At 36.1% G+C, this 14,287-nt stretch overlaps 1 protein-coding gene across 2 annotated transcripts in view; it reads left to right on the forward strand.

The window, feature by feature from the left end:
- NCK1 (NCK adaptor protein 1) overlaps nt 1-14,287 on the forward strand; it is an 87,208-nt gene that overhangs the window by 65,017 nt on the left and 7,904 nt on the right. For both annotated transcript variants that reach the window (XM_030328849.2, XM_030328847.1), the window contains exon 2: nt 1,059-1,302. In XM_030328849.2, the coding sequence (XP_030184709.1) occupies nt 1,077-1,302 (226 nt within the window). In that variant the 5' untranslated portion in view covers nt 1,059-1,076. The remainder of the gene's footprint in view (nt 1-1,058; nt 1,303-14,287) is intronic.

The following is a 14,287-nucleotide window of genomic DNA, read 5'->3' on the forward strand; positions in this document are numbered from 1 at the left end:
CTGTAAACATTGGGGTACAAGTGCCCCTATGCATCAGTACTCCTGTATCCCTTGGGTAAATTCCTAGCAGTGCTATTGCTGGGTCATAGGGTAGGTCTATTTTTAATTTTCTGAGGAACCTCCACACTGCTTTCCAGAGCGGCTGCACCAATTTGCATTCCCACCAACAGTGCAAGAGTGTTCCCGCCAAACAGGAGGTTTTTAAAAAGCTCTTTTTGTTATGGTTTTCAGAGAATATGGTTGTAGGATACCAAGTACTCGAAAGTTACTGGGACTTTCTCTATTGCCTAACATTTGATCAATTTGTATGTTTATTCCATTTGTATTATCTTTGGAAGTAATATATGTGTATGTTTATTAGATCAGATTAATGGTTTTGCTGTCAGTTCTTTTTTTTTTTTTTAAGTTTATTTATTTTGAGAGAGAGAGAGACAGTGCACATGTACAAGCAGGGAAGAGGCAGAGGGAGAGAGAGAATAGGAAGCAGGCCCTGCGCTATCAAGCATGGATCCCCTCACGGGGTTCCATCCCACAAGCTGTGAGATTGTGACCTGAGCTGAAATCAAGAGTCTGGTGCTTAACCACTGAGCCACCCAGCCACCCCTTGATGTCAGTTCTTACCTAGCCTTACTAATTTTTTTTGTCTCCTTGATTTATACTGAGATAAGTATGTTAAAAATTGTCCTCTGTGATAATGGAGTTGTCTACTTTTCCTGTGGTTCTATCAATCTATTTTGGAACTATGTTAATAGGTACATATAAGTTTAGCTGTTAAATATATTTCATAACATCTTCTATTATGTATTGAACTAGTTTTTGTAGTGAACTTCTTTATTACTGGTAATGGTTTGCCTTAAAGTCCTTTTGTGTGTTATTAATATAGCTACACTAGTTTTGTTTTGATTAGTATTAGTATTGCCTGTTTTTTTTGTGTTTTTTCGTATTTTTCCTTTAATCCTTTCAGGGCTCTTAGGGTTTTGGTGTATCTCATTTGAAAAGCATGTATACTACTACTAATTAATTAAACCTCATAAAAAATGTTTTCTATGTGGTTACAGTGCTGAAGCTGCTGAAAGATGGCAGAAGAAGTGGTGGTAATAGCCAAATTTGATTATGTGGCCCAACAAGAACAAGAGCTGGACATTAAGAAGAATGAGAGATTATGGCTTCTGGATGACTCTAAATCCTGGTGGCGAGTTCGAAACTCCATGAATAAAACGGGTTTTGTGCCTTCTAACTATGTGGAAAGGAAAAACAGTGCTCGGAAAGCATCTATTGTAAAAAACCTAAAGGATACCTTAGGTAAGTTATTTTGTATTAAAACACCAACAATACTTTTTTTTTTTAATAGTTTCTTTTAATTTGTATTTATTTTTGAGAGAGAGACAAGAGCATGAACGGGGGAGGGACAGAGAGAGAGGGAGACACAGAATCTGAAGCAGGCTCCAGGCTCCGAACTGTCAGCACAGAGCCCAACGCGAGGCTTGAACTCACAAACCATGAGTGAGATCATGACATGAGCCTAAGTCGGATGCTTAACTGACTGAGCCACCCAGGCACCCCAACAATACTTTCTTTTAAATGGATGCTAGAGCTTGGTTTTTTGTACAGAATTTTGGCAGCATTGGGCAGAATTGACCAGAGAAGACCAGGACTAGAATTTCAGGTAGGCCAGGTAAGTTTGGCTTGTAGCAGGTATTCAAGTCAGAAGACTGTTAAAGGTCATAAGTGTTAGTGGGTATTTTCTATAAATCTAGCTGATGTTCAAGGGCCAAACCAGAGTGGTGCTAAATAGCAGAACTGACTTCTAGCCTGTACTCCTTGAACCATGAGTGCCTGTTGGAGTGTAGGTAGATTGTGCATTTAAGTGAGACAAGGATAAATGAGGGAGATTTAGAATTGCTTACATGGTGTTAAGGCAACTTATTTAACTTGGCATATTGCTGTATTTTAACCTTTAATAGCTTACATTTCGAATTTTGCTCTCAAAAACAAACCATCATTTTATTCTTCCATTTGATGAGAGTTTTAAATTGTGAATCATTACTGTAGATTAGCATATACCAAACTGATGTCTTTCCTATTTTGTTTTTCTTTTTTGCCTCTAACTGTAGTTTGTTTTTACTAGCCCTCCATTAGGACCAGAGATAATGGAACCCATTTCACACTGGGCTTGGCTGAGCTGATAGGAAGGAAATATGCACAGATGAGGACTGGCCTCTTTTTTCTTTTAATTTAAACTCTCCTTGGCTGACAGGAAGGAATTGGGAGGGACAGAATTTCATTTTTGGTATTCAGGCAAACATGCTGTTACTTAGTGGTTCTTTGTCTATATGTAGAAGAGAAAGTAAAATTTTTCCTTGCAGAGATACTTTGGGAATAATGTGGCATGATTAACAAATATGAAATATTATTGACTAACTGCTTTGTATTTTATTTCTTGTTAAACATTGTTATTCTAGACTAGAGTGTTCTTTCAGTTATCAGCAATAGAAGACAAATAGCAAAAACTAAAATATAGTATAACTCAAAGTAAATATAAAATGTTAGAATATTGGTTTGTGTGGTAATAACATTTCCAGTATTCTAAAGGTAGTTTAATAACGAGTTATTAATCTGAATTTTCACCGTAACTTTTAACTGTGTATCTGAGGTTACCTTTTATTATGATTTTAAGGTTTTACAAATGAGACCATTATTATTAGTTTTTTTTTAAATTAAGGGTTTTTTTTAATTTTAGAGAGCACAAGCAGGGGCGGGGAGTGAGAGAGAGGGGCGGGGAGGAGTCAGTCTCAAGCAGGCTCCACACTCTGTGCAGAGCCCAGTACAGGGCTTGATCCCATGTGCAGAGCCCCATGTGGGGCTGGAACTCAGGAACCATGAGATCATGATTTGAGCAGAAATCAAGAGTCGGACACTCAACTGACTGAGCCACCCAGGCACCCTTATTAGTTTTTAGTATTCGTTTTTTAAGTGGAAGACAAATCAGAAGACTTTCCTTGACTAGCTGAAGACACCAGAGTTAGAATCAGGAATACTTCTGATTTTGTAAATATTGGACACTTACTTAAAGCATGTAGATCAGAAGTATTGGGGAAAATTAAGGTAACTTCTATCAAGAAAGTATGCCTCATAGTGATGAAGACACAGAAAGGACTAGGGCTACACCTAAATAGACTTTTTTGTTCCTTTTGAAAGGATACTGGTATCCTGGGACTAGAGCAAATGTGTAAACAAAAGATTGCGAAAAACCTTAATATCATAGAGCAAAGAAGAAAAATATCCCACTTTTAGATACTATTGCATATAAATTTATAAAGCCCAACTAGATAGGGGCACCTGGGTGGCTCAGTCTGTTGAGTGTCCGATTCTTGATTTCAGTTCAGATCATGATCTCCTGTTTCATGAGTTCCAGTCCTGCATGGGGCTCTGTGCTGACAGTGTGGAGCTTGCATGGGATTCTCTCTCTTCCTCTCTCTCTGCCCCTTCCCTGCTCATGCTCTCTCTCTCTCAATAAATAGACATTAAAAAAAAAAACAAAACAATTTTATATATGTATATAAAAAGCCTAACTAGATAGAATTTTTATTATTTGTTAACACTCCTGGGAAACCTTGTATACTATTTTCTGATATTATTAAGATAATTTTGGCAAGACTTTAAGTTCTAGGATATCTCTGTTAACTTTATTACTATATTACATTTATTGCTGCCTATATTGCAGGGTACTTGAAAGCATTTGTTTTATTGTAATGATTTTTAGTTCTCCTATATAATGATGTATATCCACCTTTTGTATCAGATTGCCTTCTCTTTGTATTTCTAACCCCCTTTTTGGTAACTTAAATGTCCCATGTAGTTAATGGTTTTGTTTGACAATGATTATGCTGGTGGAGACTTTGTTTGAAAGTTAAGAAAGAAAAGGAGAAAACAAAGGAAAGCGTGAATGCATGAATATATTTTCAACTACTGAAAATACATGCTTTAAACCTTCTTCCAAAATAAGGCTGAATAATGAGGTAACATTTGTGGCCATGATGATATACTTGTTTTACAGGTTCTGTTTTAGTTCAGAGGGGAAAGAGTTTTGGAAGGAGAGAAGCCTCAGAAAGGCTTTCTATTCCCTGGGTGTGGGCCAAGTCACATGGATTGGGTGTGGGGAGTTTCAGTGTTGCAGAACAGACCAGGAAGCTCACTGAAATTATCCTGAGCTGTGTTAACAGACTGACAAAAGAGAACACGGGATTTTTATTCAAAATGGATTGGTTAAACGTCTTTAAAGATTTTTTCAGTAAGTTCATCTGTTTATTAAATCCATACTTTTCTTGTAGTTTTTGAGTTAGATATTTCACTTTAGTGAATTTAAAGAAAAACTGTATGGAGAGAACCAGGTGCATTTATATAATAGGCTGGTGCTTTGTATTGTCTATGATACATAAGCTAAATGGTGATACTTCATAAAATACTAGTTTTGACTTGATAAGTAAAATAGTTTTAAAATGCTTTAGTTCCAATGTTTAAATAATAAGTAGGAAAAGGATATAAATGAGTTTGCAGTTTTAATTTGGTAACTTTGAACTTAGCATAGACATTTGAAGTGTTAAATTGTAAACATATTAAAAATGTGAAGAAAAGAACGGATTAGGTGAGCAAGTTCCTTCAGCCTCAATATTTGAATTAACATAATATTGTTTTAGTACTTTTTACCTAGATTTTAGAGAAACAGTGTAGAAAATAATATTGAATAAAGCAGCAGTAAAAGGAATGTTTTTATTTAATCAATGTAAGATTGCTAGAAGCTGCTATTTTGGTAAATGTGAGATTTTATATTTTGAAATGAGTTGGAGAGCAGCTGCATCCAAAGAAAATGAAAATACTGAAAAGCATGGTGAATTCTTGGGATTGTTTTTGAGTTCATTTTATAAAGTAATACTAATACTAACTTATAAGAGCCTAATGTGTATATTTGCTGATGGCCTTTTTATGATCTTACGATAGTGAACTTGATTTGATCTCTTTGAACATTTGCTTGGTGTTTCTAGAAAAATGAACAGAGGAGTTGTTGTAGAAGTTTCTTATGCATAAGGAATCTAGGGAAACAAAGAGTAACCTGTTGAGAGATTTCAGGGAAAGGGCAAAATGGAAAAGGAGCAAGTACTTTGTTGAAAAGAATACTGTAATTGTACTATTAAGACTCATTTGTTTCTTCAGTTAACTTTGGTGGCCAAGTGAATCCTTCTGGAATAGGTCTCCTTTGTTTACTTTTTGGGAAGTTAATACATTTTTAGATCCACTTTTTGGATTAGTTTTCCTTTTAGAAAGCTTATTAATTTATTCATTCATTTATCAACATATTTTTCTTGAGAGCCAACTGCAAGCCAGATAAAAATTATAGAATGAAAAACTAGTACTAACTCTCATGGAACTTACATGGTGAGGAGGTAGATGGTAGTGGTTATTTAATATTGATAATACAGTGGATTTCATGTCTCAGTTTGGTTGTAAATGATGTTGACCATAAATCAACTATAGAAATGGTATAAAAAGAATATATTGTATCATTAAGATGGTGATTCATTATATACCATCAATTCAATAATAACATTATCATTTACTCTTTTATCTTAGAAAGTTGATAATCTTAAATATGTTTGTAGACTGAGGGTCAGGGTTTATAACCAAGGTATTCCTTTTCTCATTACCTGCAGCAAGCCAAAGCTTGAATTTATTTTGCTTTGCAGTAGAAGATACAGTGTATCTTTGTGTGGTGGCTAGAATAAAAAAAGAGGGCTCAGGATTTTAGGTAAAACAGAATAATCAAAAACAATAATTTATTTTATTTCATATAGATGAAATGAACAGATAAAAATACAAAAATTTAAATAAAAACCTTTAATGGGAAAAGTGCTTGGGCAGCTCAGTTGGTTAAGCATCGGACTCTTGATTTAAGCTCAGGTCATGATCTCACAGTTCATGGGATTGAGCCCCAAGTTCGGTTTTGTACTGATAGTGTGGAGCCTGCTTGGGATTCTCTCTCTCTCTCTCTCTCTCTCTCTCTCTCTCTCTCTCTCTCTGTCTCTCAGTCTCTTTCTCAATCTCTCTCTCTCCTTCTCTCCGTCTCTCTCTGTCCCTTCCCTGCTCATGGGCACATGCACTTTTTTCTCTCTCTCTGTCAGATAAACTTGTAATGAAAAGAACACCATTTATATGTATTTAGAATTCCCTAGTTGTGCTCCCAGATGTACCCCTTACTTAGCCATGTGGTTGAAGGTATATAACTAAACTTCCCTGATTTCTTATTCCTTATTTGTGAAGGAGAGAGTTAGGCAAGACTAGATGATCCTGGGAAGTCCCTTCTAATTCCGAAAGTCTTATAATCCTGGTAAACCACTGATGAGTTTTACGTGTGATAGAAATCAGGGGAAAATCCATGAGGGAAAGAGAACTAGTTTTGAAGAAGTAGGAACATAAGAACAGAACTATATAGTTCCTTAAAGAATTAGAAGGATCAGTAGTACTTTCTTCAGCTTCCTTTTATTGAACATTTATTTAGTCAGTGATTTAGATGGAGGAAAAGTGACATGCTTAAAATAAAGAAGAGCTAATGCTGGAAAAATAATACATTGGGTTCAGATATATGTTTGAAAGGTAAAAACTGAGAAATAAACAAGGTGAATCGGGACAGACATTAATGTAAAATTCTAATTAATTTAAAATTTTTAGTTACTTAAAATTGTTTTTAATGTTTATTTTTGAGAGAGAGACAGACAGTGCATGAACGGGACAGGGGCAGAGAGAGACGGAGACCCAGAATTCGAAGCAAGCTCTAGGCTCTAAGCTGTCAACACAGAGCCTGACACGGGGCTCAAACCCATAAGCTCGTGAGATCATGATCCGAAGTTGGATGCCCAACTTGACTGAGCCACCCAGGCTCCCCAATGTAAAAATTTTAAAGGGAATTAAAAAGATTGCTGAGAACCTGGCTTGGCAGGATTTTATATTAGTAAAAGACACATCAAGAGCTGCTGTGATAATGTGGGTGCTAAAGAATTTCAATGCAGTTCATGATAACATTAATTCAGATCTTTGCAGTTCAAGTGAAAGGATGCAAATAGCTACTTCATGTGTGTGTGTGCTGGCCAAATAAAACATGTGACATAGTTGTCCACTTTGGATAGATAAATACTTGAACTGTGGTATTGAGAAAACTTAGATGCTTCCAAATACTGGCATCCAGTATTGCAGTATCAAGGATCTGCAAACCAGGTTACATAAACGTAGTTATGGTACAAAGATTTGCCTTAGGAAGAGGACAGTTGTCATGTCACTGGAATATTCACAATGCTCAACTAGATTCTTAAAAATTAGATTCTTAAAAACTTTGTTAATAATACATTGTTTTGGTCAAGAAACAGTACTATAGGAGGAAAGAAGTAAGACCAGTGGGTAAGAGTGGGGGGAAGATTGGAAGCTATACTAATACTTTTGTTTTTATTTTTAAAAAAGCTAATGATAAAAATTGATAAAGTTTTGGAGTGGTGGCAGGGTTTGGAGCTGATGGCCAAGAAAGTACTCTTGAAGATGTCTTTAGTGCAAAAAGGTGGTCTTATTAAAGCACGGGGACTGGACCTGTGGGCAGAAAGAGCTGCCCTAGGACCGTGACTGGTTATATACTTGGGAGTTGGGGGAGGTAAAGTCAAAAGGGCGTTTCCAAAGAGATTTTCTTCTGCTAAAGAAGACTCAAAGGATACTGGAGGCCTAGGGGTTTTTTTTTGTTGTTGTTGTTTGTTTTGTTTTGTTTTTTTTGTCAAGCTAGCATTGTTCTTTTCTTTAGCAAAGCATTAACGTTAAGATAGTAGGGAGTTCCTGGAGAAATGTTTTTTTACTCTGCCAGCCTCAAGTATTTGTCAGTAGGCTGCAGGTTATAAGGAAATTTAATTTTATCTGCCATTTCCTTCTGCCTTTGTTTCCCACATCAAAAATGACTGCCTCAGAATTGTGCACATCCTCAGTGCTGAGACCTGAGCATTCCCTTCCAACTCTGGCCAGGTCTAGCTATAAAATGCAATAATAAATATATAAGTGTTCTCTCTGTCCCAAAAATAAAAAAAAAACGTTGAAAAAAAAAAAAAGGGGCGCCTGGGTGGCGCAGTCGGTTAAGCATCCGACTTCAGCCAGGTCACGATCTCGCGGTCCGTGAGTTCGAGCCCCGCGTCAGGCTCTGGGCTGATGGCTCGGAGCCTGGAGCCTGTTTCCGATTCTGTGTCTCCCTCTCTCTCTGCCCCTCCCCCGTTCATGCTCTGTCTCTCTCTGTCCCAAAAATAAATAAAAAACGTTGAAAAAATATATATATAAGTGTTTTTGAAAAATTAAGTGCCAGAAGCACTAGGAGTAATAACTACTGTTGATTAATGGAGTGCCTGCTATGTGCTATGCACTATGCTGAGTGCTTTACATATAAACTTAAAAAAAAATTTTTTTTTTAAATTTATGCAGTAGGTATTTACCACACACCACCATTTCACAAGCCAGGAAACTGGAGTTTAAAGAAAATTAAATAACTTGACCAAGATCAAATTGACCAGTAAATAGCAGGACTAAAATTTAAATTTAGGGTTTCATTAGACTTTTCCTGGTTGTACCCATTATGACTAAAGAGTAGAGGAAGAATTAGAGTCAGATAAGCAATGGATTAGTAGGATTTGACACAAAAGAGACTAAGATTAGGAGGATTGTGGAGGACTAACTATGAAGTTGAGAAGAATTTAGAAAAGGTAATACTTTGATCTGAGGGAGCTTGCTTATTGTGGAATGATCTCATTATTGCTGATTATAACATAGTTGAGAAATTAAGAGAAACTGATATTTTACGTTTGTATAATTTTGTAAAGTACTTTTCCATGCATTTTCTCATTGTTAACAAGAAATTGGAAGGACCATTTTTTAGCAAATAGAGAGAGAGAGCAATAATAAACAGGTTCTTCCCAAAGAGTTGGAAGCAGAGGGGGGAAAAGGCAAGCTTTCGATTATACATACATTTGTCAGTCATTCCCATGATGAACATTAATGGAACACTTAATATGGGCCACACAGTGGAAATAGGTGATTAAAAACATGGTGTTTGATCTCAAAGAAATAAATATGGGTATACAGAGGGTTGAACATTGTGGTAAAAATATTTACAAAGAGCAGTAATGCCACAAAGGAGAAATATATCTGTTCTGTTTTGGGGAGAGAGGGAAAATCTCCAGTGAGAAGAAGATACCTTGTTTGAGTCTTGAGGAATGAGGGTGGCAAGTGTTTGAAATAAAATACATTGTGGGCAAAGGCTCAGAGTCTTTCAAGAGCATGAGTTTTTTTGGGTACTGAGGAGCTTATATGCCTGTAGCATTAGTGTGAGGTTGAAGAAATGCTCACAGGAGAGACAGAGGGTTTTGTGTTGCATAGAAAAACAAATATTCTAAGCTTATGTTTTTTTCCCTGAAATATTTCTGGCCTCTGAGATTAAAATAGGTTGTTTTCAGTGTTTTCCATGAGTCTGTCCAAAAATTCTTCATTCTTTTTTTGACAGTGTATCATTAGTCTTAGACATCTTTTTCAGAATTAAAAAAAAATCATTTTGAAACTAACCTTTAGCTTCAAGTTTAAAATTTGGATTTATATCACTCTTCAGTTTTAATCAATGTAGCAAACGTTTATTGAGTATCTGGTATGCACACAGTTCTAAATAGCATAGGAAATGCAGAAGATTAGTGAGACATGGAATGCTCCTTTCCGGAAGTGATGACTCTAGTAGATGAGCTTAAAAGACTTGTATGCTGTCATACAAGTACCTCAGAAGTACAGGGTGCTGGGTGCTTTAAAAAGGAGAGCTTACATCATTGGCGGATGATGGTGGGAAATGAAGTATGTTGGAAAACATAACATGGGAAATGAATAAAATAATTTGAAATGGCACTTCTTGAATGGGTAAGTTTTTGATAGGGAGATGTTTTAATAAGGTTTTGGGAAGAAACTAGCAAATAAGGCAAAGGAAGATTGAAATGTTATTTATTCAGGGGACTTAAGTGACCCATTTTTTATTAAGATTTAGGATAGTTTATCAAAGCTAGAACAAACATTCCTAAAATTCATATGGAACCACAAAAGACCCCGAATAGCCAAAGTAATACTGAAAAAGAAAACCAAAGCAGCAGCATCACAATCCCAGACTTTAGCCTTTACTACACAAAGCTGTAATCATCAAGACAGTATGGTATTGGCACAAAAACAGACACATAGACCAGTGGAACAGAATAGAGAACCCAGAATTGGACCTACAAATGAATGGCCAACTGATCTTTGACAAAGCAGGAAAGAGGATCCAGTGGAAAAAAGACCGTCTCTTTAGCAAATGGTGCTGGGAGAACTGGGTAGAGAAGAAAGATACAGGATAATTGCAGGGCATTATGGGAAGAATCTTCTGTTTAACATTTATATCTGTACTGTGCTCTTACTTTACCTTATTTTATTCACTTCTTACAACACTATCATGGTAAGTAGTGTTTTCTCCATTTCTAAACTCAGAAAAATGAAATCATTTGCTCAAGTTTCCACAGTAAGTGGTATAGCTGGGATTTGAACCCAAAGGCTCATATAAAGTCGATGCTGTTTTCATTACTCTACCATAAGCCTAGAAAGGAAGGGTGAGGACATTCTGGAGAGGGCTATAGATTCTAGGAAGAGTTTTTCTCTTAATTTGATAGGTATGAAGAGCCACTGTTGGCTTTTGAGCAATAATATCATCTGATTGCAACTATATTTACAGTTATATGGATGATGGGTAGAAGTGGGACAGATTGGATTAGTAAGAAAACTAGTTTAGAGGGTATTGAAGACTCAAGCACAACAAAATGGGCCTGAAATAGTGTGCAAATAGTGGGAATAGAAAGTGTTGGCAGAGGGGCGCCTGGGTGGCGCAGTCGGTTAAGCGTCCGACTTCAGCCAGGTCACGATCTCGCGGTCCGTGAGTTCGAGCCCCGCGTCGGGCTCTGGGCTGATGGCTCAGAGCCTGGAGCCTGTTTCCGATTCTGTGTCTCCCTCTCTCTCTGCCCCTCCCCCGTTCATGCTCTGTCTCTCTCTGTCGCAAAAATAAATAAAACGTTGAAAAAAAAAATTAAAAAAAAAAAAAGAAAGTGTTGGCAGAAAGGGAATAAGGATTTGATGCAGGAATCTTTTTAAGAAAGAAAATTTGTATGAGGTATAAATCATATAACAAAATGAGTCTTTTTAAAGTGTGTTGTGCAACCATCATATCTAGTTCCAAACCATTTTTATGACCCTCCCCCCCCCAAAAAAAAAACCCATTCCCATTAAGCGGTCACTACCCATTACCCTATCTCTTTATCCCATGGTAATTGATAATCTGCTTGCTGTCTATCTGGATTTACATTCTGGCTATTTCATGTAAATGGAATCATAAAATATGTTATCTTGTGTCTAGTTTCTTTCACTTGGCCTTCTGTTTTTGAGGTTTATCTGTTGTAGCATATATCAGTGCTTCATTCCTTTTATGGCTGAATAATATTTCATTAAATGGGTATGTACTGTGTTTTGTTTATCCATTAATCTGTTGATGGACACTTGGATTGTTTCTACCTTTGGGTTATTGTGTATAGGGAAGCTATGAACATTTGCGTACAAGTATTGGAATATCTGTTTTCAGTTCTTTTGAGTATATACCTAGGAGTGGAATTACTGAATCATATGGTAATTATGTTTTTAACATTGTGAAGAACCATTACGTTGTTTTCCACAGCAGTTGTAACATTTTACACTTTGATCAACAGTGTAAGAAGGGTTCCAGTTTTCCCATATCCTCACCAACACTTGTTATTTTCCTTTTTTTTTTGGTTTGGTTTGGTTATAGCTATCCTAATAGGTGTGAAGTGGTATTTCATTTTGGTTTTGATTTGTATTTCCCTAATGACTAATGATGTTGAACATCTTTTCATGTGCTTTTTGGGCATTTGTATATCTTTGTTGGGGAAATGTTTGTTCAAGTGTTTTGTCCATTGTCGAAATAGGTTCTTTTTGTTGCTAGGTTCTAAGTTCTTTAGATGTTCTGGATATAGACTGTAATATTTATTTATTTATTTGTTTATTTAAGAAAGAGAGCACAAGTGAGCAAGGGGCAGAGAGAGAGAGAAATGGGGCTCACCTGGGGCTCATGCTTTACCCAAAGCGGAGCTCATGCTCACCCGATGTGAAACTCGAACTCATGAACTGTGAGATCATGACCTGAGCTGAAGTAGGATGCTTAACAACTGGGCCACCCAGATGCCCTATTTATTTATTTTTTATTGCTTATGCTTTTGGGTCAAATCTAAGAATTCATTGCTAATACACAGGTCATGAAGATTTTCCTCTGTGTTTTCTTTGGAGGATTTTAAAGTTTTAAGTCTTATATTTGAGTATTTTATCCATTTTGAGTTAATTTTTGTTTGTGAAAGAGGAGTCTAACTTCATTCTTTAGCATGTAGATATCCGTTTCTCCTTGTACTATTTGTTAAAGAGACTATTCTTTCCCCCATAAATGGTCTTGGCACCCTTGTTGAAAATCAGTTGACCACAGATGTAGGAATTTATCTCAGGACTCTCAGCTCTATTCTGTTGGTCTATATGTCTGTCCTTTTGTGCCAGTACCATACTGTTTTGAATACTTTGGCTGAGTAGTAAGTTTTGAAATTGGGAAGTGTGAATCCTTCTGTTTTATTTTCATTTTTAAAGATTGTTTTGGTTATTTGGTGTCCCTTGCAATTCCATATGAATTTTAGAATCAGCATTTTCATTTCTGTAAAAAGTATTGGAACTTTGGTAAGAATTACATGGAAGCTGTGGATCACTTTGGTTAGTTATTGCCATGTAAAACTATTAAGCCTTCAAGTCCATAATACAGAATGTCTTACCATTTATTTAGTCTACTTTAATTTCTTTCAGCAGTACTTTGTAGTGTTCAGTATACTGGTCTTGCATCTCCTTGATTAATAAATTTAACCTATGTATTTTATTCTTAATGCTATTATAAATGGAATTGTTTCCTCAATTTCCTCTTCAGATTGTTCACTGCTGCTGTACAGAAATACAACTGGTTTTTGTGTGTTGATTTTGTATCTTGCAACTCTGCTAAATTTGTTTAATGTAACATTTTTTGTGTGTGGATTTTTTTAGGATATTCTCTGTATATGGTTATGTCATCTGCAAATAAAGATGATTTTACTTCTTCCTTTCTGGTTTGGATGTCTTTTATTTCATTCTCTTGCCTAATTGCCCTGGCTAGCACTTCTAGTACAGTGTTGAATAGAGGTGGGTGAAAGGGCATCCATGTCTTGTTCTTGATCTTAGCTTTCAGTCTTTTACCATTTAGTGTGTTGTTAACTGTAGGTTTTTTTAAATAGATGCCCTTTATGATGTTGAGGAAATTGCCTTATATTCCTAGTTTGCTGATACTCTTTATCATGAAAGGATGTTAGATTTTATCCATTGCTTTTTCTGTATCAGTTGAGATGATCATGTGGGTTTTTTCCCTCTGTTGTATTAATGTAGTATATAATGTTGATTTTCATATGTTGAACTACTCTTATATTCCTGGGACAAATCACCCTTTATCATGATGTACACTTCTGTTAATATGCTGCTATATTGTTTGCTAGTATAGATTAACCCTGTTTTTGCAAATTCCATATTTGTGAATTGGGCTCCTTGTTAAAACTTATTTATAAGCCCTCAAATCGATAGTTGTGATGCCTTTATGGACTTGTGCAGAGTGGCAGAAATTTTGAGTTGCCTGATGCACATGTTGTCAGCTGAGGTTGAACAAGGTGATGCTCTGCCTTTTTTGTTTCAGCTCTCATATTGTAAATAAGTGTCCTTTATGCAGTCGGTTTAGTGCCATGATTTTTGCATTCTTGTGCTTTTAAAAAAGTCTCTATATTGTAGAACTGTCAGTTTCTTTCTTTAATTCTGTCAGTTTTTGCTTTATATGTCTTGGGGTTCTCTTGTTAGGCATGTATAATATTTGTAATTACTATGTTTTCTTCATGGATTGACCCTTTTATCAATATATAATGTCCGTCTTCATCTTCTGTAACAACTTTTGTCTTGAAGTCTGTGTTGTCTGATACTAACAGACAGCTGTGCCACCCCAGCTCTCTTTTGGTTACCATTGTCATGGACCATCTTTTTCCATCCTTTCGTTTTCCAACCTGTCTGTATCTCTGGATCTAAAGTGAGTGCTTATAGATAGCAT

This window comes from Lynx canadensis, chromosome C2 (genome assembly GCF_007474595.2).
Source record: "Lynx canadensis isolate LIC74 chromosome C2, mLynCan4.pri.v2, whole genome shotgun sequence".
NCBI lineage: Eukaryota > Metazoa > Chordata > Mammalia > Carnivora > Felidae > Lynx > Lynx canadensis.